The 23024-nt window shown below is 39.0% G+C and overlaps 1 protein-coding gene across 2 annotated transcripts in view; it reads left to right on the top strand.

Moving 5' to 3' along the window:
• LOC135480140 (discoidin domain-containing receptor 2-like) overlaps positions 1 to 23024 on the top strand; it is a 101026-nt gene that overhangs the window by 29894 nt on the left and 48108 nt on the right. For both annotated transcript variants that reach the window (XM_064759903.1, XM_064759902.1), the window contains exon 2: positions 21726 to 21831. In XM_064759903.1, coding sequence (XP_064615973.1) covers positions 21726 to 21831 — 106 coding nt within the window. The remainder of the gene's footprint in view (positions 1 to 21725; positions 21832 to 23024) is intronic.

Raw genomic sequence — 23024 nt, 5'->3', positions numbered from 1 at the left:
CAGACTCAACTATACTCTGAAAGTATCCCACACCCACACCCAGTCACATATGGCATCTCCACCCCACTGTACATATCCCCCTGCCCCCACCCCCACCCCCCTTTCCCAAACACTGTATCCTGGCCATTTCCTTAAAATCTGCAGGTCTTGTCAGATAAATCCCCCATTAGACACGGCTTGTGCTCCATAATCACACTTCATTATTTACACTTAAATACATATATCAAATAGTTTTGATGTTTTAATATTAATACAATATTTTTAATATTAAATACAAACCATACAATAATATTAATGTAATATTTTTCTTGACAAGGTGAGATTTTTCTCAAAATTGTTATATGTGAATATTCTTCAAAAGTTTAGGTAAGTAAAAATATTAAGGCCGTTGCTGACTGATGACAAGCATTGACTATCCTTGACCTTGGACCAAAGATATTAAATGGTATATAATTTCAATATTTTGGACATATAGAAACCTAAAATCTATATCCAGATGCGAATATTAGATATGATTTTTCTCATGCACAAAATTTGGCACCTGTATGACCTTAAACATCTATATCTATAAAGGTTCCATGTGAGCTCTTATCTTGGCAGAAAATCAAAAACAAAAATCAGGGGTTTAGAAGACGAGAAAAGCGTGTCACAGGTGTGCGATAAACGGAAGAACTACTGTTTATTGCTCTTTGTTTACACCCCATCCCTCACACTACCTTACTTGTATGTGTATGCCCCTGGAGATATAAGAGGGAGAAGTCTTGTAGGTGTAGTCTTGTGTAATGTGCTGGATGATAAACTGTATGTGATGTGCTTGACAATAGTGTGCTTTACACAGTATATTCTTGGTGCTGATTCCACAAAGCCATTTACGCTGTGAGTTTAAGTCCAGCTCATGCTGGCTTCCTCTCCGGCCGTAAGTGGAAAGTCTTGCAGATTCTCGGGTTTCCCCCGGGCTCTGCCCAGTTTCCTCCCACCATAATGCTGGCCACTGTCGTATAAGTGAAATATTCTTGAGTACGGCGTAAAACACCAATCAAATAAATAAATAAATAAATAAATCTTGGTGCAGATTCCACAAAGGCATTTCTGACCTAAATCAAGCCCTGCGCTAAGATTTTAGAGCTTACATTTGGGATCTGATAATACAAATTTAATGCAAATACAAACGTGTTATCTACGGCAAATGTGTCAAAATTAGAACTCTCCACGACAAAAACTGAGCATATTTGTGATGAATTTTTAGATTTTGACTTTAGCCAGAACTGGCTTTATGGAGCTGCATCCTGAGTTGCATGGGGATGGTGTAGGGATCACATGGGAATGGTGTAGGGATCACATGGGGATGGTGTAGGGATCACATGGGGATGGTGTAGGGATCACATGGGGATGGTGTAGGGATCGCATGGGGATCGTGTAAGGATCACATGGGGATCGTGTGGGAATCGTAAGGGGATCGTATAGTTGAACATCAGGGACTGATTCCACAAAGCTATTCCTGACTTAAGTCAAAATTTGAAATATAATCTTAAAGCTTAGTTTGGGAGTTTAGAAATTCAAATTTTGTCTGCCTCATTAATGTTATCCTGAGAGAGATGTAACCAAATTTCAATTTCCAATACCAAAAACTAAGCATTGTAAAGAGTTTTTAAATTTTGACAAATGTCAGAGGCAGCTTTGTAGAGTCCTTGTTAAGACTGCAAAACAAATTAAAACCTAATGATTCTTTTCTGATCAGTGTGCAGAATAGCAAATTTGTGCCGTGATATGGGTATTTCTGTATATGCATGTGACTGTATTAAGCATCATGGAATACAAAATATACCTACTGATAAATGTGTGCATTCTTGAATGATGATATTAAACTTGCTACCTTAATTCCTCAACCTTTTCGCATATTAAAAAGCAACTTTCAATGCAATTTATGCACATTTTAAATTTGTTTTTGGAGACAAAACTAGCTTGGTTGAATTGGCCAGGTTCAGGCCTTTCACAAAAGGTATAATTTTATCAACCTACATAGAAACTCCTTGCAAGCATGCGAAGAGGTTGAGGAATTACAGTGACCGTAATGGAACACAATATGTTTACTGGTAAATGTCTACAGAGTAGTGTGGCCGTGATAGTAGTGTGTGTATTTATGCACATGTACGGTCATAGTAACCCTAAAAATTGTCCCAAAACACAACATACTGGATGATACACAGCTCAAAGGGATGGAAACGCAACTTGAGGAATTCATATGCCACTAAATGCTTGTTGAATATTTAAGTATTTGGACTGAAGTTGGCCGTGATAAAATCTTGCGGTGTCGTCGTTTGGAATGGACAATCTATCGCACCACAGTGCTTTTATTTATCTAGAGTAGTTTCCTATGAAGCCCCAGGGAATACGAATGCTCCAAAGCCTGGACATTAAATCTTTAAGCTCTTCAATAATTCACGACTGACCTTTAAGGCATAGGCAGTCTTCGACTGGTTTGTCGATTGGCAAATAAAAGCCCAAGGCCTGCTGGGAAGACTGTACAGTGCCTAACTGGTGATCATGGTCGTGCAGCGATGAGATCTAGTGCATTGCGGAATTTCCCAAAAGTGACCTGACAGTAAATGTGAATAGAATGTTAATTCTTATGATTAAAACAGATGGAATTTGAAGTGAGATGGAAAGCCTGTGTGAAGTCTGTTATTTTATTTTGAGATGGCACAGTCCTTAAGTTTTATTGTTAAGCTCAGTCAAGCATGTGGAATCTTTTTCGTGCTAAAGATGCTGCTGTGTAGTTTTGATTGCACATTATTTAAGCATGTACTGCAATTCCAGGACAACAATTTAAAATTGCAAAGCTGAGCAATTTGCCAAATGTACAGGTATCATATACACACAAGCTCATATCTACATGCATCATCATGTGGATTGGAAACATAATTCCCCATTTGGCATGGCTTTCGCAAATTTTCAATCCGAAGAAGTGGTTGGAACTAGAATAACGACAATACCTGTTTTGGACTTGTTTGAGCATGATGATAGTTTACATGTCCATCAAAGCACTGCTGTTAACCGTGGAATGATATTGCTGGTCAGATGGGTATGTTGCGTTTAAGTTGGCCAGATCACCCAGTGGTTCCTTCTTGGATGGTTTTGTCTAACCCATGAATGTGTATCCCTTAGGATGAGCCAATGAGCCATGTTTAGAGTAGACAGTTGGCATTTTGCTTCAGGAAATGAGGGAGGGGTGATTCGGGAAAGTCAGTGTTGCTGGAATGTCTCAGATGGCAGACCTGTTCTGTGTTGAGCACAGCCAATTTCTTGAATTCCATTGATGGCTGCCAACGGTTTCATAAGTAGCAAATTGCAACCAGCTGGTGGCTTACAGTGCTCCTGACCAAAAGGGTTTCATCTTGAAGGCGCTTCCTGCATAGCCCGTGTCCAACGAGGCATGAGCAGTTTTGGAGCAATTAGCTTCACATACTTACCTTCACTGTCTGCTCCTGTTCTTCAGAATGCAACTCAAGCTTCCCTTCGGTTCAGTCTACGCTCAAACTCCCCTATGTTCAATCATCCACTGACTTATATGCAGATCCCAGACGGTCTGACTTCTGCATAAGTGCCTGTTGTGTGTGTTTACAAAGATTGTATCAGATGGTTTCTTCTTGCAGACTTCTCAAGAGCCTATTGCAGAGTCTCATATTTGCGTGTGTTGCATGCATGCATCTGCCATACATCCATGGCTTTCTGGTATCCATGGCTATTGACTTGTCTCCAAGCGTTTAATTAGTGCTGTTTCTGTAATTACAAAGAATCTGCCACATGGGTTTACCCATGAATCGTCTTTGAAAATTATTTACAGAATAAAATACTGCTATGTTACACCTGCTGAGATATCTTTGTGGCAACGGGTCTACCTTGGTGCTTGACACAAGCAGTTAAACCTGAGATATCCCTTCAATTGCTTTCACATCAAGGTACAAATACGGTACGGAATACCGTTCCACCAGGATCTATTAAGAGGTAATGCCAATAATGAATGGAATGCTTCACTTCTGCTTCTTCAGTCATAGTATTTCTTTTTCTTTTTTTTTGGCAGTTAGCATCCCTGGTGACTGGTTCAAAACCTGGTGAGCTGTCACCCAAATTTCACAGCTAGAATCTGCACTATACCCAGAAAGTGTGAATGTTTAATGATAATACCACCATGACTGTAACCACATCCTAAACCACGCTGACTTGAAACAGATACAAATTATTCACAGCGCTTCTAGTATCATATACTGGTATATTTGTACTTCACCTCATCAACTATTCCTTCTTCTTGTCTGATGCCAGATAGCTAGGTGTACTTTGTGTGTTATACAAAAAAACAATGTGTAATATTTGATCTTTCTTTCTTAGTGGATAGTCAGTTCTGGCTACTGGCTTCATTGTGTGATACACATTAGATATTCAGTTATATTACCATACATGTGTGTCTAATATTACCAAGACAGCAATGTGTAATATTTGATCTTTCTTTCTTAGTGGATAGTCAGTTCTGGCTACTGCCTTCATTGTGTGATACACATTAGATATTCAGTTATATTACCATACATGTGTGTCTAATATTACCAAGACAGCAATGTGTAATATTTGATCTTTCTTTCTTACTGGATAGTCAGTTCTGGCTACTGCCTTCATTGTGTGATACACATTAGATATTCAGTTATATAACCATACATGTGTGTCTAATATTACCTAGACAGCACTGTCCATTGTACATGCAGTTGAGTGGTCACTAATATGCAGTCTGCGGAATGTGCCTGAATGGACATGACTGGACAGTTATGCTGGTCAGCAAGCAGCAGTGTGATAAGGTAGACTCCAGTATCCTTCATCACTTCTGTATGGGCAAAGTGCTGATTGGAGCTGGCATATGGCTGGACAGTTAATGAATAGGAATTGAGATACAGTGGCCAAAGGTGTCTGAGGGAGGCTGGGCAGTACATGTGAGCCATATATCTCAGAGGAAGCCTCTCATCCCATCTTTTCTCCAGCTGTCCCTACCCCACTCTTCCTCTCCCCCTTCCCCTTCCACATGCATAACCCCTCACTCTTGTTACCAATGCAATGACTGATGCAGCCTGTTGTTACATGTATCTGCAAACTGGAGCCTTGTGTCCAGGCCAGAGCCCTGTAATTGTACATTGAAGTGCATATATTAAAATACAACTGTGGTTTGCTTTATTTAATAGTACCAGAGTCGGTTGCTTGGTGACCAGAATAATACAAAAGACTTTTGAGTTGAGCAGGGTGACTGTTGCATAGTGGTTCAGTGAGGCAGGGCAGCACTGTGTCGATCAGGCAGCACTGTGTCGATCAGGCAGCACTGTTTCATCTACATGTACATGTAGGTAGCACTTTTATACAGTGTGTATCTGTATTAGATCCTGCTACAAGGATAATAACCAGTTCATAGAGCCCTCAGTCTACCATCCCATCTTCCACCACCCCATCCTCCACCACACCTCCCTGCCTCAGCACCACCGCTACATTCTCCTCACCCAGGGGATTCCCTTTGCTGTCAGGGTAGTAATTTAGTACTCACCAATTTTATGACATCTCACTGACAATTGCTTCTTCAGGAATTCTGTTTGAAAGGTCCTCAACTCTTGGAATGATGTGCAGATGTGGTTGCACGTAATGAGCAGATGAGGATTTACATGTATGTTAGAAGTGTCAGAGATACAGAATAGAATTCTTGAACTGTTCTCAAAAAGAAAATGTCATTCAGCAATCAAAAGTCACTTGTTTTTCAGTCCACACTGGATTGTACTGGCCTAACTTCTGCTGAGTGTCAGTCTAATTGGGGAGCAACAGCAAGACATTGATACCATGTATGTGAAAAGAAAAAAAATGGTGATAATTCCATTGGCTGAAAAAAGATGTGGGGATTCCCTTTTCAGAGGACAGGGGCTTTTTTTAGCATGACGTTTGAGTTCTCATGCTGTAAGCTGAACGTTACATACACGTTTCATTAATTACTGCCTGTGGTGAAGATCGTTTTAAAAAATATAAATTATTATGTTATCTTGTGTATTAAATATAATGGTATCAGTGATGCTGGGACTAGAGAAATTAATCGCATTTACACCAGATTGGGGGTTTTAAAAGTGTGAACTCTAGCCTGCTTTGAAGGTCCAGGATTACAAACAAATTGGAACTAATTCAGCACATGTGAAAGATTCTAATGGTGTAATGTGGTATGAGTACCAGGATGTGGCATCTTTTGGGTATCTTTTAACGCACCAGAGTTGGAGCATAGATGACTTTTAATGTGCATGTGGGAATCATGTAATCTTTACGCTTCTGAAATAAATACCGACGCATCCATGTGTGTTTGATGAAGACAGAGTTATGCTGGGAAGCCTTCGGGGTTAAAAATCTGCCCTGAAAGGATGTTTGCGGTGTCCCGTTTCCATTATTCGGGGTCCAATTTCAGTGGCGTGATAGTTCCAGCTTCTCTCTGGCATTAACTTTGACTCCAATTTAGATGAACTTTGTCAAAGGTTCAATTGAGGTTATGATAAGCGGGTACATAGCAGTAATGCACTCAATACAGCTACTTCCCACAAAACCGAGGGTGAATTTGAAGTTGCACCGTCATAATGGATGGATGGATGGATGGATGTTACATTTGCGTAGCTGAGAATCGGGTGATTTTAAGCCCGATTTTCACGTATCATCAAGGAACTGAAACACTTCTACCAACTGCACCCCTTAACTTGGGTTTTGTGTCGTTTTCATCTAACCCTCTAGAAATGGACCAATCTCATAGTCAATCTTACGGTGATGTCTCATTGTTTTGTATTCAAAGATTTCATTGTTAAATCCTGATAAAATCTCCTCCCTTTGATAAATTGGCTCTGTGTTTATATCTTTTCCTGAGCAGTACGCTAACTTCTTTGTTGGGTTTTGTTTTCCTGAATCTCTTATTTGGCCCAATAGCTATAACCTTAATATAGACCACATGTGTCTTACGAGGGCATGTGTTCCTGGACCTCACACCTGAGTTCTTTTTCGGCTGTAGTCAACTATTTTTTTATTAAAGGAACTTTGCGGAATGTGAATCAGGGGATATGTATAAATGGACGAAACATATCCTACATACATAAATGGCCTTAAAAGTCTAATATACTTTGTGCAAGGTTGGCAGAAATTCATTTCCATGACAATAGGTGTATCATTTGTTCCATCGTTTACCTTTGCATACCTGTAATTCCCTTACCAATAATGCTTACGAGATACTTTTGCATGACAGGTAATAAAATGTGAAGTGGTTTGTAGATAAAGAGAATGTGAAAAATAGGAAAAAAAGTGTAGTATAGTTCTGCTCATCAGACTACGGGAACAGCTTGTCTTCAGGACTGACTGCTTATCAGGGTAACTTCACGCCTGATTTAACCTTGACAACGCTGTGACCTGCAAGCACACCTGGATTTAGCACCTTGTCTTTAGGAATTGTAATGCGGATGACATAATTGTTCAGTCGAGCAAAGTTGAGCAGTCATAATTGCTCCTGAATAGCCTGGAAATACCTTGATGATTTTTTTTTTTTTGGTTCTGGTTAAACTGTGACATTATTTCTGTACTTCTCTCCCGTAAAAAAATACTGACATTTTCTGTTCATTGTTATGAAGATTCCTAAGTTGAAGCAAACTGTTCCTTACCATTTACACGTGGATGTTGTGATATGAAATATGCACAAGTAAGACGCAGAAAGACGTACACGTACACGTCATGAGCAGACTTAGTGCTATATAATCCGCTGTCCTAAGCACAAGATTATCTGATTCTTTGCTGCGTAATGTTTCCAAGCTTTTCACTGATCTGACAGGTAGTTGGTTTGCAATCTCATGGGCCTCTTTTTAGAAGAAGTAAGTACCATTACCCCAGTACTTACATCCTAGCTACTGCCATGGTGTCATATTGCCTACAACCCTGGTAGATAGTTATAGATACAAGGACATTAGGGCGACATACAGTTTTTTTAAATGAGCCCCAAAACTCTCTGTACTTTGGCTGAGTTGACAGACTTCATGGCTTGCCAAATGTTACAGTGTTACTCGTCATAACGCGATATTTCCTAAGCAGGATAAGCGGATATGTCTGATGTAAACCTGGGAAAAAAAAGGTTGAAGTTCATTGGTGTGTCGTATCAACAATGTTGCATCCCAGCCAGATTCGGAATTTTAACACTCTCCCGTGAATTAACAGGATACCGCCTCAAAGCCTGGGAGCAAACAGCAGTTAAATGTGAGAGCAAGCAAAGATTACCTCCTCGTTACTGTGCTAATAGCTCTCTCTTTGGGAACGCTCTCCCATTGGCATGTGACCTTATTCTCTATTTTCATTGGCTGAGTCAAAATCGAGAAGGATTTCTCGTTGGTCTTTTTGTTGTAGATCGAGACTTGCCCTTCCTTTGTGGTGAGATAATAGGAATGTATGGTGAATGTGATGTCATTCTTTGGTGTGATTGGCTACAAAAGTGTAGAAGAACTTTCTGGTGGGCCATTTTGTTTTGCAGTGAGGATGAGGGGGGGGGGGATGATTTACCCACTTAATTGTCTGTAGTAAAAATAAGAGTAATGTTTATAATTAAATTTGACCACTCATGCAACCAATAATGTAGTTTTAAACTTGTCTGCTGATTGGTTCATATTTTCCACTATTTTGTGAATGAAAAAGTTGATTTTGGATACAACTTTTGGCAGTTGCAAGTAACTGTTATTTGTGGCATGTGTTGCCTTAATTTAATGCTTCACACCATCACCAGTACACTGTGAAAGATACACAAGTGTAGATGGCTTGATGTATAAAATTGTGGTAATGCATGGGTATGTGGATGGTTGCAGGGGTCAAGAAAATGGCTACAATGTTCATGTATACAAGTATGAGCTGCTGGTATTTTTCTTTCTTAATGAAGGAATTTCCAAACTGATTACTTCAACATTCCATTGTTCCCACAGCCACCTCAGTGGTGTCTTGGTTGGGAGTGAGAGGAAGGCTGGGAAAGAGGGGGTGGGGATAGCGAGGACAGATTAAAGTGATGCCCAGTTGTGTTAGAAAGTGACCATTTCTGGGAGAAACTTAGGACCCAAGGATGGCTAAGTGCCCAGGGCAGTCCAAGTATCAACAAACACAGCCCCTGGACACCTCTCTCCAAGTATTCTCACATGGACAAGACTGCTGGGAAAGGCAGCAATGAAAACAAGGCCTAATTGAGCCATGCTCTTAGGGAGGACTGGCCGGAAAAGCAACTAAGCAACTCTTTACTAGGTTTCAGTCTTTGGTGGGGGTTTTTGGGCCCAAGAGCGAGGCAGGTTGAAAGCGACAGAGCCTAAGGTAGCACATTTAACTTTCTCACCCCTCACCCCCCAACCCCAGTCCTAATCGCACACAGCTTGGACACAGACGAGCTGCAGAGTTAAACCACCAAAAGCCGGAATGTTTTCTCTCAACACATACCCCTGACAGATACTAACAGCTCAGCTATTGTTACCTCCCTTTGAGGAAATCTCCAGTTTGATGTAATTAAAGAAACACAGCTCACCAGGTGTCTGAGATAGTGTTTTTCCATTGGTTACTTGATAATGTCACATGTCCTTAGCAGAAACACAGTTTTGACTCGCATTTATTTAAGTGATGGACTGAAATACATTAGACCTTATGCTGGTCAGTTGTGGGATGTTTCCATTTGTTACATTTTTGGCTGAAATTATTAATATATCTGAAAACCTATATGTACTTTTTGACCAGTAATACTTAAAAGGAAACAAATTAAGTAACTTTAGTGTTGCCTGAAATTTGAAAATTCTGTAAATTGGAAATACATAACATGAGTAAAAAAAATTTAAGTTCCACGGGTGACACTAATTTTACTGTCATCTTCCTGTACCTCACATATAATCACATTACAAGAAAGTTGCGAAAACATTTTCCAGATGTAGGTGTAGGTTACATCTACGTTTAATTATTGGATGTGATCGGTTTCCAAGGGCTGGAGGTTGTTTTTTGGTGGGGCTCTGAGGAAATGTCACGTTCATTTACACCTACATCATCATAAAAACTCCATTTAGATTGAAAGTTTCCATATGTTTGCTGTTTGGTGCAGTCTGCTCATGTAATCCTTGCCAGTGAGTGGCCATGGAAGGTCAGCTGCCAAGCTTCCCTCACATGACCTGTCCGCCCTGACAAAACACATACTGCCAGTTCTGAAATGAACATCTGTGGGAAGAAGATGGAGTGTTTCATTAGATTTCTGCCCCATACAATCTGGTGTACCCATGAAGGATTTGTCAGATTCTTGTGTTTTGCATCTAGAAGATGTTCCATAACTGACAAAGGTATATAGCTTTTAAATTTTAAAACCCAAGGAAATTCATAATGACCTTCAAATGACAATAATGTTAGTCCACAACAACACATAGAGTTGAACTCCATGCATACAGCAAAAGAAAAATGACTTTGAGGGTTAGGTGGCCTGATGTTTTACTGTTGGGTGAATTCTTAGTGGTATCGCAGAAATCTTCAAGGCTGGCCACACCTAGTCAATGTCGTCTCCTCTTCGTCCCAGACATTTCCAGAAAGATAAAAAACATTTTCAAGCTTTCATTTCCCCAGATTTTCTCACATTGCCTCAGATGGTAATGACACTTAATGGCTGTTAAGGTTTTGTGTTTAACATTTTTCTCTTTTTGTAAACTTTCGTATTATTATAACAGTAACCTTGATGTTTGCAACGACTTGAGAACCTTGTAATCTAATTATTTCACAAATTCTTTATTCAAACCTATCGCCATGGTTGGAAACTGAAATATGTTCTTGTCAAATTACAGATTTCTTACTTCAGGATGATACAAAAAATGAACAGCAGATCTTTACAAAATTTCAGAGTTACTTCATGTATAGGATAACATGTTTGGCGGGGCGAGGTGTTTGGGGGGGCGGGAGGTTATCCCAGAGGATCTTTGCTTATCCTGTATAACATGAAAAGTACTGTATTGGCGGCCAAAATGAAATTCTATGTTTGAGGTAGATCAGAAAATAAAGAAACAGTAATGGTTGAAAGATTTATATCCATTTCTTGTGCCAAAACATTGGTTTTTTAAGCATTGGTTACGTGTACATGAAACCAGATCTTTTTTCATAAGTGATGTATCAGGAATTCTACTGGGCCGCTGTCAAAGTGGATTTGCTCAGTGATCAATCTCCTAGAAAATGTATCTATGAACACCATTTGATGTAATGCCAAAGTTTATTAGAGTATTGCATCTTTTTTTTTGGTTTTGTTTTTTTTTTTTTTTGATGGTGACTCAGTTCTCCACAACTGGGTGATGTGATCTAACATATGTATATGGAGGAGAATGCTTGTGTTGTCACGTTAACCCTCATGGGTATTCATGTGATGAGCAGTTTGGGAATCCTGGTATTGTTTGGACTCTTTGAATATGCATTAGTCTCTAGCACATGTACATTTAGACACTTTGAGTCATGCCTTAGTTGGGATTACCTTCATATAAAATGGATTTATTCGTTTTTAAAGTTCGCTGCTAGGCATTTACCCAAGAATATTGGTTGTGATGTAACTATACAAAACTGAAGAAAATCCTTATACAGTTATAAAAAAATTTTACCTTTCTGACTTAATTATGAGGTGTTAAATAACATTTCAAAGTTTTTTTGATATGCATGGATCATATCGGGTAATGAAGTCATGGAGAGTTGTTGTTTGGTGATAGCGACCACAACCAAAGACTGATTCCGGAGGTACATCTGTTGGAAAATTTGTGGAACTTGTTTGTGAGCCACGTGGATGTGTTGATATGTGGATCTAGTTAAGCTCTTCCTCAAACAATAATGGTGTCTCTGTTTGTGAGCTCGGTAACTTGAGGATTCGCCACAGAGACGAGGGACAAACTAAGCTAATACAGAGCTCTAACACCCGGAATTTGTTTCTCAAATATTTATCTGGCAAATGGTGGGTCTGGATGGATGGTATTTATACAGGCATATTTTGGTTGATAGAAAAAAAAAAAAAAAAACGACAGCTAAACGTCGCTGAGTTTGGAGCTCTTCACCATTATAGAATCGGATTTTTGTGTGAGCGATGACACATTCACTTCCTGGAACAGTCAGTGGTTCAGATGAATACCATCATTTGTAAACAGTCAATTAGGTGTGGTTGTATTGTCCATTCTTGTGATGTTTGGAAAAGGAGTAAACAGTTGTGAGTCTTTTTTTTGTTATAGAATTCATGGCAGAGATTGCTGGGGAATAATTCCCTTAAATTGAAAAATAAGGCTTTGTAAAGATTTTCTTCATCTCAAGGTCTTCCTGCATCTTTCATGTTCTTGACAACATTTTTGTTTTCAGTAATTCATACATAGTTTCTCAAATTACGTTTGTTGCATTCAAGGCAAGACTTTGATCCACACCGATTGCATGTATAAGAATTTCAAGGAACTTTTTGGGGACAGAAATCTAATGATTGTGTAATTAATCATGTCTTATTCTTTGGTCCAGTAATTCATATGTATTCATGTGGGTGGCTGTTATCAAAGGCTTTATGACATTATCAAGCCAAGGTACATTATCCTTCAAGTGTAGAATAACGGGAACAAAACATGTGCCATAATACAGTTTGACCTTGAATACAAAGGTCATGACCTTCAATGTCTACAAATTGAATTATTCAGGATTATTTTTGATGGACAATCAGGTTTGATATTGTGTTCCCCAGTGGGACAGGAATCAACTGATGGTCACTTGCGATAGAGAAACTTTCCTTATCTTACTCTCTTATCACAGTCTTTGGTAAAAATAATCACAGCATTGAAGGGGCGTTTGATCTGTCTGAGAAGATGGTACTCATGGCTCTGCTATGACCTTCTACTGTAGGTGACCTTCTCGCCACAAATCCAATCTCCTTTGACGTCCAAGGCGAAATTCTCCCTCAAGTTTTCTCTGTCTAGGACTAACTGTTGTTGTTGATGATGAAGTGACTGGTGGCCTTGTTGTCTTTGGCCAGCTTCGTACCCTCTCTGATTGCTCCTACCGCCCCCCCCCCCTCCCCCTACACACACACAAACATCCACCCCCCAACACCAGATCACCACCCCTCTTCCCACCCTGTGCCCCTCCCCCCAGGTACACTTAATGCATCTATCACTATTAAAGTCTATAGTTTCTCAATAACGTAAACTTTTGTCCGAAAAAGTGCATTTTTAAAGACAAATGAAACTTAAAGGTCATATATATTTAAAATTTTTAAAATGTAAAATATTTATAAATATTTTTCCACTGTAGTATCATACTGTCATCTGACAAACCTCAAAAAACTGAGACTCAAACAAACTAATCTTAGTCATGGATGAAATTTTGGGTCATATACTGTATGTGTTCCAAAATTTGACCAGAAAAAAAAATTCTGCTGTTAACCAGTATTTGAGTTTAAGACAACATTGTTGTCTACACATTTTACCATGATAATCAAGCCAATATAATGATCGATAAGCCAAAGTGAGAAAAAACAAAACAGCTAGAATGACAGAAATTTATCTGTTTTATCTGTCCTGAAGATTGGATAAGTTTGTGGAAAGTTTCACCACTTAAACCAGTTCTATAGACCTAATTTTATTTAACGTTTAACAATTCCTTCGTACAAGGTCTATTACTCCTGAAGCTTGACCCTGGGATGTGGTGTAATATTGATGCAGATCTAGTCATAGGGCCAAATTCTCACTGAGCAAAGCCGGCAACTAGAGTAGTAATCTGGTCAGTACATAACTAATTGCTGGCAAGGCCGACTTGGACTTAATGCAAGGTTTAACCACATCAAAGCGACAGTTACTTTTGTACCGTGATGAATTGATCACTGGGACTATCTGGCTTCCCTACTTGCCATTGTCAGCTATGGTAGTTAATCTTCAAAGGTATATATAATTGAGGGGTAGCGCGGGAATATTGACGTTTGTTGACTGATCGGGACCACTAATTTCTGCTGTGTCAACAACTGGTATAGACGGCTCGCCCGGAAAAAATCGGCTCTAGTGAACATCAGCTACATGATCATAACCACAAAGGATTGTACCAAAAAAAAACCTCCGGTGTAAATTTAATGTTTAAGTGTTGAAATGGTTGTGACTATCAACGTGAAATAGTGGACCCAAATGTTGAAATATGTCAGAAAAAATGGCTGTCTTATTTTTTTGTCATCTTGTCCACTTATTGTGTGTGTGCCCTTGTGACAATAACAATCTGGAAATAAAACAACCTTTTTCATTAGACAGACAATGAGTGAAAGTTTGATTGTGTAAGTAGTTTTGGCGTGATCAACAAGCATGGGATTTTTCACTTTTTTGTTTCAGTGAAAATTCTTGCTAAGCAACCTGGGGTAATTTCCGTGGCCAAATGTGTAATAATTTTGACACAGGTGGTTTGTTTTGAGCTTACCGTTACAAAGTAAGGCAAGGTGTTGTAAGTGTGGGGGAAAGTGGGGTTAGTCAGATAAGCTTTTTTTGGTTAAAGTTAACTGACTGGTAAACGTAGGCTCCAACTGACATAAAGCACTTATCGGTGGGCTGCCAGGTTTCTTCCAAGTCTTGCTTTATTGAATTATTTTGGGGACACTTTTAAATATTTTGCACTATACTTTCAGATCATACGTTGGTGAAAGCTTTACAAAATATTTAAAAAATGTTACCTTGAGGTTGAAAAGAGGTTTTTTATTTGGGGGGGGGGGGGGGTTGTCACTTTCTGGGGGACATGTTTTTGCCATTTCCAGGTGGAAACAGTATTAATTTTTGCAGTTTTTATTGTATTTTTACTTAAAACCATCTTTGTGGCTTCATTGGGAGATGTATACACACTGCTTATACTGGATGCATTACAAAGGCATACCGCTCTGGTAGAATGTGCGGGGACAAGATGTGATGTTTGATGCAGATGAATCGTGTCAGTCTGGCGCAGTGCAGATGGTCCTGTACATGATATCTGGCTGTTGATGCATACGTTGTATGTACATGCGTATATATCCCATGTTTTTCTGCAGGAATTTATCTCTCTGCTCTGCAGACGGTTTAATAATCCTGGTATTGATTGAGCATTTGCCTCAGCACTGGGTGATGAACAAGTCCGCACTGAAGTCTGCGTATAGCCGCGCTGACTCCACTTGTTAATAATACACCAATGAATAGCCTGAGGCAGATGATGGTAAGGCAAGGGGAGGGAATACCATTCATTTGTTGTATGAATGAATCATTGATGACTCCTTCAACAGGAAAGATCTTTCGTGGAAGAAAATCTAACTGCACCAAGAGTCTCTTGGTCACTCCAATGTGTTGATGTGTTTTAGAATGATCCCACTGACCAGCTTATGAACCTCATTGAAACAGAGTTTCTGGGGTAGATTCCATTGTTTACCTTATCAGTTCAGTAGATTTTTCTATTACAGGATCTTCCAGCACACGGGGTCGCAGGAAATTTAGGTCTGTGTTGATGGTCTCTTGTGTAAAATCTTTTCAGAAAGAGTTGATGTTCTCCACAACAGGATAATTCTGTAGATGGTTCTTGGAATTGAATGTTAATCTGTTGATAGTTTTTAAAATGCTTCACCATTTTTGGATGTGATTCTTGAAATGCGATCTTTCAGTTGGTGATTCTTGATATGAGATCTTTCAGTTGGTGATTCTTGAAATGCCATCTTTCAGTTTGTGACTCTTGAAATGAGTTCTTTTATTTGGTGACTCTTGAAATGAGTTCTTTTATTTGGTGATTCTTGAAATGAGATCTTTCAGTTGGTGATTCTTGACATGTGATCTTTCAGTTGGTGATTCTTGAAATGATGTCTTTCAGTTGGTGATTCTTGAAATGAGATCTTTCAGATGGTGATTCTTGAAATGATGTCTTTCAGTTGGTGATTCTTGAAATGAGGATTTCCAGTTAGTGATTCTTGAAATGAGTTCTTTTATTTGGTGACTCTTGATATGAGATCTTTCATTTGGTGATTCTTGAAATGAGATCTTTCAGTTGGTGATTCTTGACATGTGATCTTTCAGTTGGTGATTCTTGAAATGAGGTCTTTCATTTGGTGATTCTTGAAATGTGATATTTCATTTGGTGATTCTTGAAATGTGATCTTTCATTTGGTGATTCTTGAAATGAGGTCTTTCAATTGGTGATTCTTGAAATGAGGTCTTTCAGTTGGTGATTCTTGAAATGATGTCTTTCAGTTGGTGATTCTTGAAATATGATCTTTCATTTGGTGATTCTCGAAATGAGGTCTTTCATTTGGTGATTCTTGAAATGAGGTTTTTCAGTTAGTGATTCTTGAAATGAGCTCTTTCAGTTAGTGATTATTGAAATGAGCTCTTTCAGTTGGTGATTCTTGAATTGAAATTTTTCACTTGATGGGTCTTGAAGTGACCGTCCGATGCTCTTGTCATTTACCGCCATCAGTCTGTGGACCCGGAAGTATGTTCCTATATTCAGGTTTCAGGGTTATAGTTTACATTGCTTTCTTGATGCAAGAGTTTTTTTCCAGCAAAATTTATGTAGCTGTTTAATTTCATCAGCCTGAATGTATGACATGCTTTTTGCACTGAATCATAAGATGACCAGTAAAGATCAATACAGCTGGTACTCGTATATCTCCTGGCTAGGTGGACAAATGACCACCTGAATACATACATGCATAGGTACATATATATATATATATATATACATGTATTCAAGTCCTGCCCCAATAGGTCAGATATATTAGGAATCTTCCATTTTTCCTCCCACACTGCATTATTCTAATTGTGATAATTGAAGCCAATACATTTACTTTGACAGTTCGTGTATTAGTCCCAGGGCGCCAGCATTATGGTAGCCTGTACTTAACAGTCAGTCTCTCAGCCTCTTTGTCTGGGGCATTAGACAGCTTATCACATCAGCGACCCTAAACATGGGAACAATGTTTGACAAGCAACCTAGTTTTTCATCTGTGAGATAATGGACAAATACTTGGTTATTATGCCTGGTAGAGAGACATAAGTGAACATAGAAATGCAATCAGCTACAGGTACAGTTTGCTCCTAGCCTTCACACCCCCCCCCCCCACCCCCCCCCCCACACACACACACCCCCACCCCCAGACTAGCTGCCTCATTGTAATCAGGGGTCATTTACTGACACATATGACAAGATTGATTGATTAATTGATATTTTAAGAGATGAACATTGAAAATTGATGACCTGTGTCTCTTACCTAATACTAGCTTTGTTGGATGTGTTTTTGCCAGTGTTTAGATCAGTGTGATGATAGATGGTTAGAATTTATTTTATTTTAATTTGTTGTTAGGAAGACTGGTAGAAATTATTTGAGATAATTTTCATGTGTTGACAGCAAAGGAATTATCGCTAAATAATTAAACAAAAAAAAATCAGGGTGCTGCTTTATAGAATTTAAACAGTGTGAACTGTAAAGCATTCTTAATCAAGAAATAGATAAATCTATTGTGAAATAATTGATTTGACCTTGCAATTTAGAGGTCATTGCATGTATATATCTGATCTGCAGACTACGTTTGAATGCTTATGTACATGAATTGTAAATAAAGCTCAGATTGATGTTAGAACCCTAAGCAAACAACCAACCAACCAAATTGTTTATGGGTTTGTCAGCCATCTTGATTCTATCAATGGGTGGACATGTGCTGTGTGTGAATGTAGGAAACAAACAAATCTCAGTCTTGTCGAAGACACCTGCTGTGCTTTGGCCTGAGGACAGGTGAACCGGTAGTTCTCTCGTTGGCTCAGTGATCTAAGGTTCAGCTCTCACAACAGATCTTACATCAAGTTTAGTTGTCTCAGTTTGTTATTCCCCATAACTACAAAAGGTGCACGTTTGTTAAATCCTAACCAGCGCAGCATTTAGCTGAGATATATGCAAGTCATCAACAGCTGAAAACACATATTTCAAGATTACTGTAGTTTTTCAAGTTTTTTTTAATGTTCAAAGCAAAAACTATATTTCACCTTAAAGTTAAGCATTTTTCATGGGATAGATTTTACTTGATTCTGATTCATACATGTTGGCATCCAAAAAAAAAGCATTTTTAAGGCCTTAATATGCTTCCAAAAGTGCATTTTTACAATCCAAATTTTAGGTGAAATACCATCAGTTGGACTAATAAATTAATGTATATTTCAATCTCTCTTCTTCACTTGTATCACATTGGGCTTAATTAAAAAAAATTTTTATTCAGTTGACAGAGTAAGAATGCAAGAAAAAAATAGATTTCTTGGACAAATTGGAATAGGCTCAGCTTCTCTCAAACACAACTAAATGTAACAGGAATTTCTTAAATGTCAAAAAGCGGAAAAAATCCATGTGCCAGGGATCATTGTGTGCAGCAAATCTGCTAAATTATTGAGACCGTCCCTTGATTGGTATTGATTGTTTTATTTAGTCAGATTAATGGATTGGCTGATGAATGTTTTAGGCTGTGGTCAGTCCAAGTTCACAGCAAGACAAGGGTCATACTGACATTGGCAGAATTTTCAGGGGCTGTCATGGATCTTAAGACGAAATATCTGATATTCATTCTGTGTATGCCCTACATGTGTACTTCCTTCCTGCTTATTTGAATTTTAGTTTAATTAAGGATTTTTTCTGATTGCCAGGAGTTTTTGCAAGGCTTAGGATGAGAGGTTTTTTTGACTGTTCACAGGCAAGGGGAAACATATCTCTGAAAAAAAATCAAATTAATTATCACAAAGAAGAAGTGAAATATAGTCGGAAATGAGTGAGAAAAAGTGAACTACAAGCAGTGCAAAAAAAAAATATAGAGAGTGGAAAGTAAGGCTTTGAAAGAATTATTGCTGCAGGCCTGAATAAAGAAAAAGCAATCTTTATCTTTGATATGGTGTTTGAAATCAGACAACCTCCTAAAAGAGATACAGCATAAAGTTTGGTGCTGAAAACTTCATTTCCTGTTTGTGGTCAGTGGAAATCTGTTAGAGTACAAGGTAGTGGAAAGTTAATAGACTAGACTTGTCAGAAGGATTCTCAAATGGACAGTCCATTAATAATCTGCATTGATACATATTGTATATCTAATAGATTATGTACTGTTTCACTGTTTAGACTCGAAGAAAAACGGCTCAAGGTCTTTGCAGAAGGAACTGTGTATATAGACATTCAGTGTGTGTGAAGATTGTGATTCATGTAGTTAGTGTAGAAGGGCATAGCCAAGTCATCTAAATCATTTCTAAGAATGTGGATGGCGGAATAGTCAGCCCATAACCTATAGCTTTGAATACACAGTGTGAAATTCCTTGTTGCAGTTGATGATATGACAGGAATCTACCTCTGTACCAATCAGTTAATGTCAGAGCCACAAAGCTATTCAGTTAGGGGAGATCTAGGTGTCTCTGTCTGTCGCTACCAGGGAAGCAGCGGTATCTGGCCAGGAATCAGGGAATTCGCTACTTATCCGTGGTTTACATGCCCTTGATTCCTGGGCCAGATATCAGGAGTGGGCAGCCATGTTTGATGGTGAATCACTTGTCTTAGGCTGGCTCCAGTCGTAGATCATTGCTGTGTGGGATTCTCCACATGGTTGATGGCAGGCATGGCCGTTAAAGCTGGAAGATCCCAGATAAGAGGAGATTAATACCCATGGCAATGATAAGCTGTTACCCCCATTGGTCTGGTCAGACTTTAATCATGGCCACTTTGGTGACCTTTTAATGTAGATGAGAGCAGAAATGAGACCCTCCTTAAGCAAACAGTAAAACAGCAGGTCTGTTGGCACCTGTGTGTGATACATAGCTGGTGTAAACCTACCACAGGACTTGTAAGGTGGGAGGAACCTTGTATCACAGGCAGTGCCAATAGCTTTATTGTCTGGAATGGAAGAGTCTCAATCAGAAGTGAGTCGAAGTATGTTTCGAAGTCGAAGTAAAAAATGTTTTTGTCATAAGAAACAAGCGTTTGTATCAGCCAACAGGGGGCATAACCTTTTCCTTTGTATCATTTATCAATGGTTCATCAAAGATTTAAGAGTTAAGTAAAATCTACCAATATAATTCAAGAAGCTGCTAAGCATGTAATTCCCTAAGAAACTTTTTGAATTATTCCTGTAATTCAACTTTTAAACTCCACTGAAAGACCACTTTAAAATAATTTACTACCAATACCGTTCTGGTATGTGTGAAACAAACTAAGAACCGATGCAGTGAAACTATGCTCAAATATCGAAAATCATAATGTGTTCATAATGACATACAGTTGATGCTAAATATTAACCAAATTTATTTCATTTTCAATCAGTGATTTAAAAAGTTTTACAAATCATGATAAATTTGTTCCAAATTACAGGTATCTTATGTGGGTACTTGTTTCGTCCACACCCATCATTGTGTCTGTGGAAACTATGTAGTAGTGTGGCAAAAATAACCTTTTGCAATTCTTTCACTTAAGCCACTAACTAATATCTACAATGTGTGCAGCATCAGGATACCCTATATCAAGCATACATTGGTGTTAAGTGACATCATCTCTAGTAGTATAAAGCCTAGCTGTCATATTTATCCTGGGTCTTCTCCCAGGGCCTTTCCTCCCACCTCAAAACAGTCCAGTTCCCAAAGGTTTTACCTCTTGTTATTTTCGACAGACCAGTCAGGCACCTGATTCCAGCTGGCTGCAAGATTGGCCCAGAGCAATGAACAAATGACGCCGGCATTTTATCCGCGGCAAAGAAAATATTTTCCAACAACACTGTGATGCTTTTTAGGGTGCATGTATTGCGGGGCTCTGACTTTCTGGGGTGTCGAGTTCTAAGAATTCCTGCTGGTGGAGATCTTCGGGACTAAAGACTAGCCCATAAGACTGGCTCTCTGTGGTTTTCTCCTGTGGTTTCCCGCCTGGCCGTCAGACCTTCTCTCTGTTTATCTACTCTCTAAACCAAACTGAACAGCAACGGGTGATTCAAAAGAACTGATAGACAGCAATGCTAATGTTAGTCATTACTTCAGCTTATATCACTGGCCGCTAAGTGTCAACCTAAGTCAAACAAGGTGGGAAATCTTCTTAACACATCTTATAACATTTCACATGACACGGTTTTCCTCCGAAGCCACACAGTAGGAGGACTACAACTGCATCAACACAAGCAACTGACATTAAAACTTATAACAGTTGTTTCATCATCACCACATCATTCACATCAAAAGACATTTTATGTAAACTTATTTTTCATGTAAGCAACAGTTCTGCATGTTTTGAAATGAGTCACTCGGGTTTCATTTGTATGCGTCTGTATCCAGAAGTCTTTTGCTTTGGGAGAATTTGACTTGTTGTGCAGAAGTATATGCTGATGAAATCAAATTGCCCTGATGTACATGATTCCCATTTACTGTTTTTTTTTTAATCATTTGGTACATTATTGTGAATATTCTGGTGTCTGACTTTCTTACAAATTTGTGTATTTTTTCTTACAAATTTGTGTATTTTTTCTTACAAATTTAACATTTGTGTACATTTATTTCTGCACTAAACTATAGATTCACATTTTCCATTTGATTTCTTTTTTTTTTTTTTTTTTTTTTTGCCATTTGTTTCACTTTTATCTTTGCCATTTGTATTACCTATGCCTTACCTGTTATATTGCTGTTTGACTCACGTGTCAATGTATCTTGTGTGTTAACAGCTCAGTGTCGGACAGCTCTGGGAATGCAGTCAGGAGCCATTCCAGACAGTGCCATTACTGCCAGTAGCTCCTACGATGAGGGGACTGTCGGACCTCAATACTCCAGGTAAGTCTTCAGTATACACACCTAAATTCCTGTTCAATAGTGAGGTGAAACCGTCTCCCATTCATAGAGTTGAAACCCTCTGCCATACATAGAGCTGAAACCTTCTGCCATACCTAGAGCTGAAACCTTCTGCCATACATAGAGCAGAGACCTTCTGCCATACATAGAGCAGAGACCCTCTGCCATACATAGAAGTGAAACCTTCTGCCATACATAGAGGTGAAACCTTCTGCCATACATAGAGCTGAAACCCTCTGCCATACGTAGAACTGAAACCCTCTGCCATACATAGAGCTGAAACCTTCTGCCATACATAGAGCTGAAACCCTCTGCCATACATAGAGCTGAAACCCTCTGCCATTCACAGAGCAGAGGCCATCTGCCATTCACAGAGCAGAGGCCCTCTGCCATACATAGAGCTGAAACCCTCTGCCATTCACAGAGCAGAGGCCCTCTGCCATTCACAGAGCTGAAACAATCTGCCATACATAGAGCTGAAGCACTTTTCCTGGGGCGAAGGTCTGTATATTCACAATGTTGAAGAGGATTTCCAATACACAGTGGATATATGATCACTACCAGGGAAAGTATTTAGATATTTGACAGATTCAGTTATGTTCATATTATAGCTGAAAGTGTACACACAAGTACCAAGGCTGGTTTCTGACCTACTTTAAACCTATCATAGACATGTAAGTCAAATAGGCTTGAAATATGGATTAATCAAGAGGTTTAAGAAATTTATGAGAAGAAAATGTCCTCGTCAGAGGAGAGATGTATACAATCTGGCAACTTCTTGTGGCTGTCAACAGTGTTTGTTTTCCAAAGTGCAGATGAATCCAGGTTTGTATTCCTGGTTTGCCCTGGGTTGATCAACGCCAATTTCCTCCCATTGCCAATTCTTTCTTCATTCCATAGAAGATGAGAGAATTCAAATGACTCCTTGGATTTTATTTAGACACACTCGGCTTTAAGAAACTGGTTGATTTCAGTGGTAAACCTCAGTGGCCTGAAGGCTGACTTAATGGAATGGAAAGAAAACGGCTATTGATGACTCGAAATACTCATTTCCCAATTAGTCTGTGGGTATGGGAACATTTGCACATTTCTCTGCGCCGTATTGACATTCTTCAACATCAGACAAGATCCAATGTCTTTGACCAAACAGTACAGGCTGCCCGTGTGCTGGGCCC

Source organism: Liolophura sinensis, chromosome 13 (genome assembly GCF_032854445.1).
Source record: "Liolophura sinensis isolate JHLJ2023 chromosome 13, CUHK_Ljap_v2, whole genome shotgun sequence".
Taxonomy (NCBI): Eukaryota; Metazoa; Mollusca; class Polyplacophora; order Chitonida; family Chitonidae; genus Liolophura; species Liolophura sinensis.
This window is presented reverse-complemented; position numbering and strand designations above follow the sequence as displayed.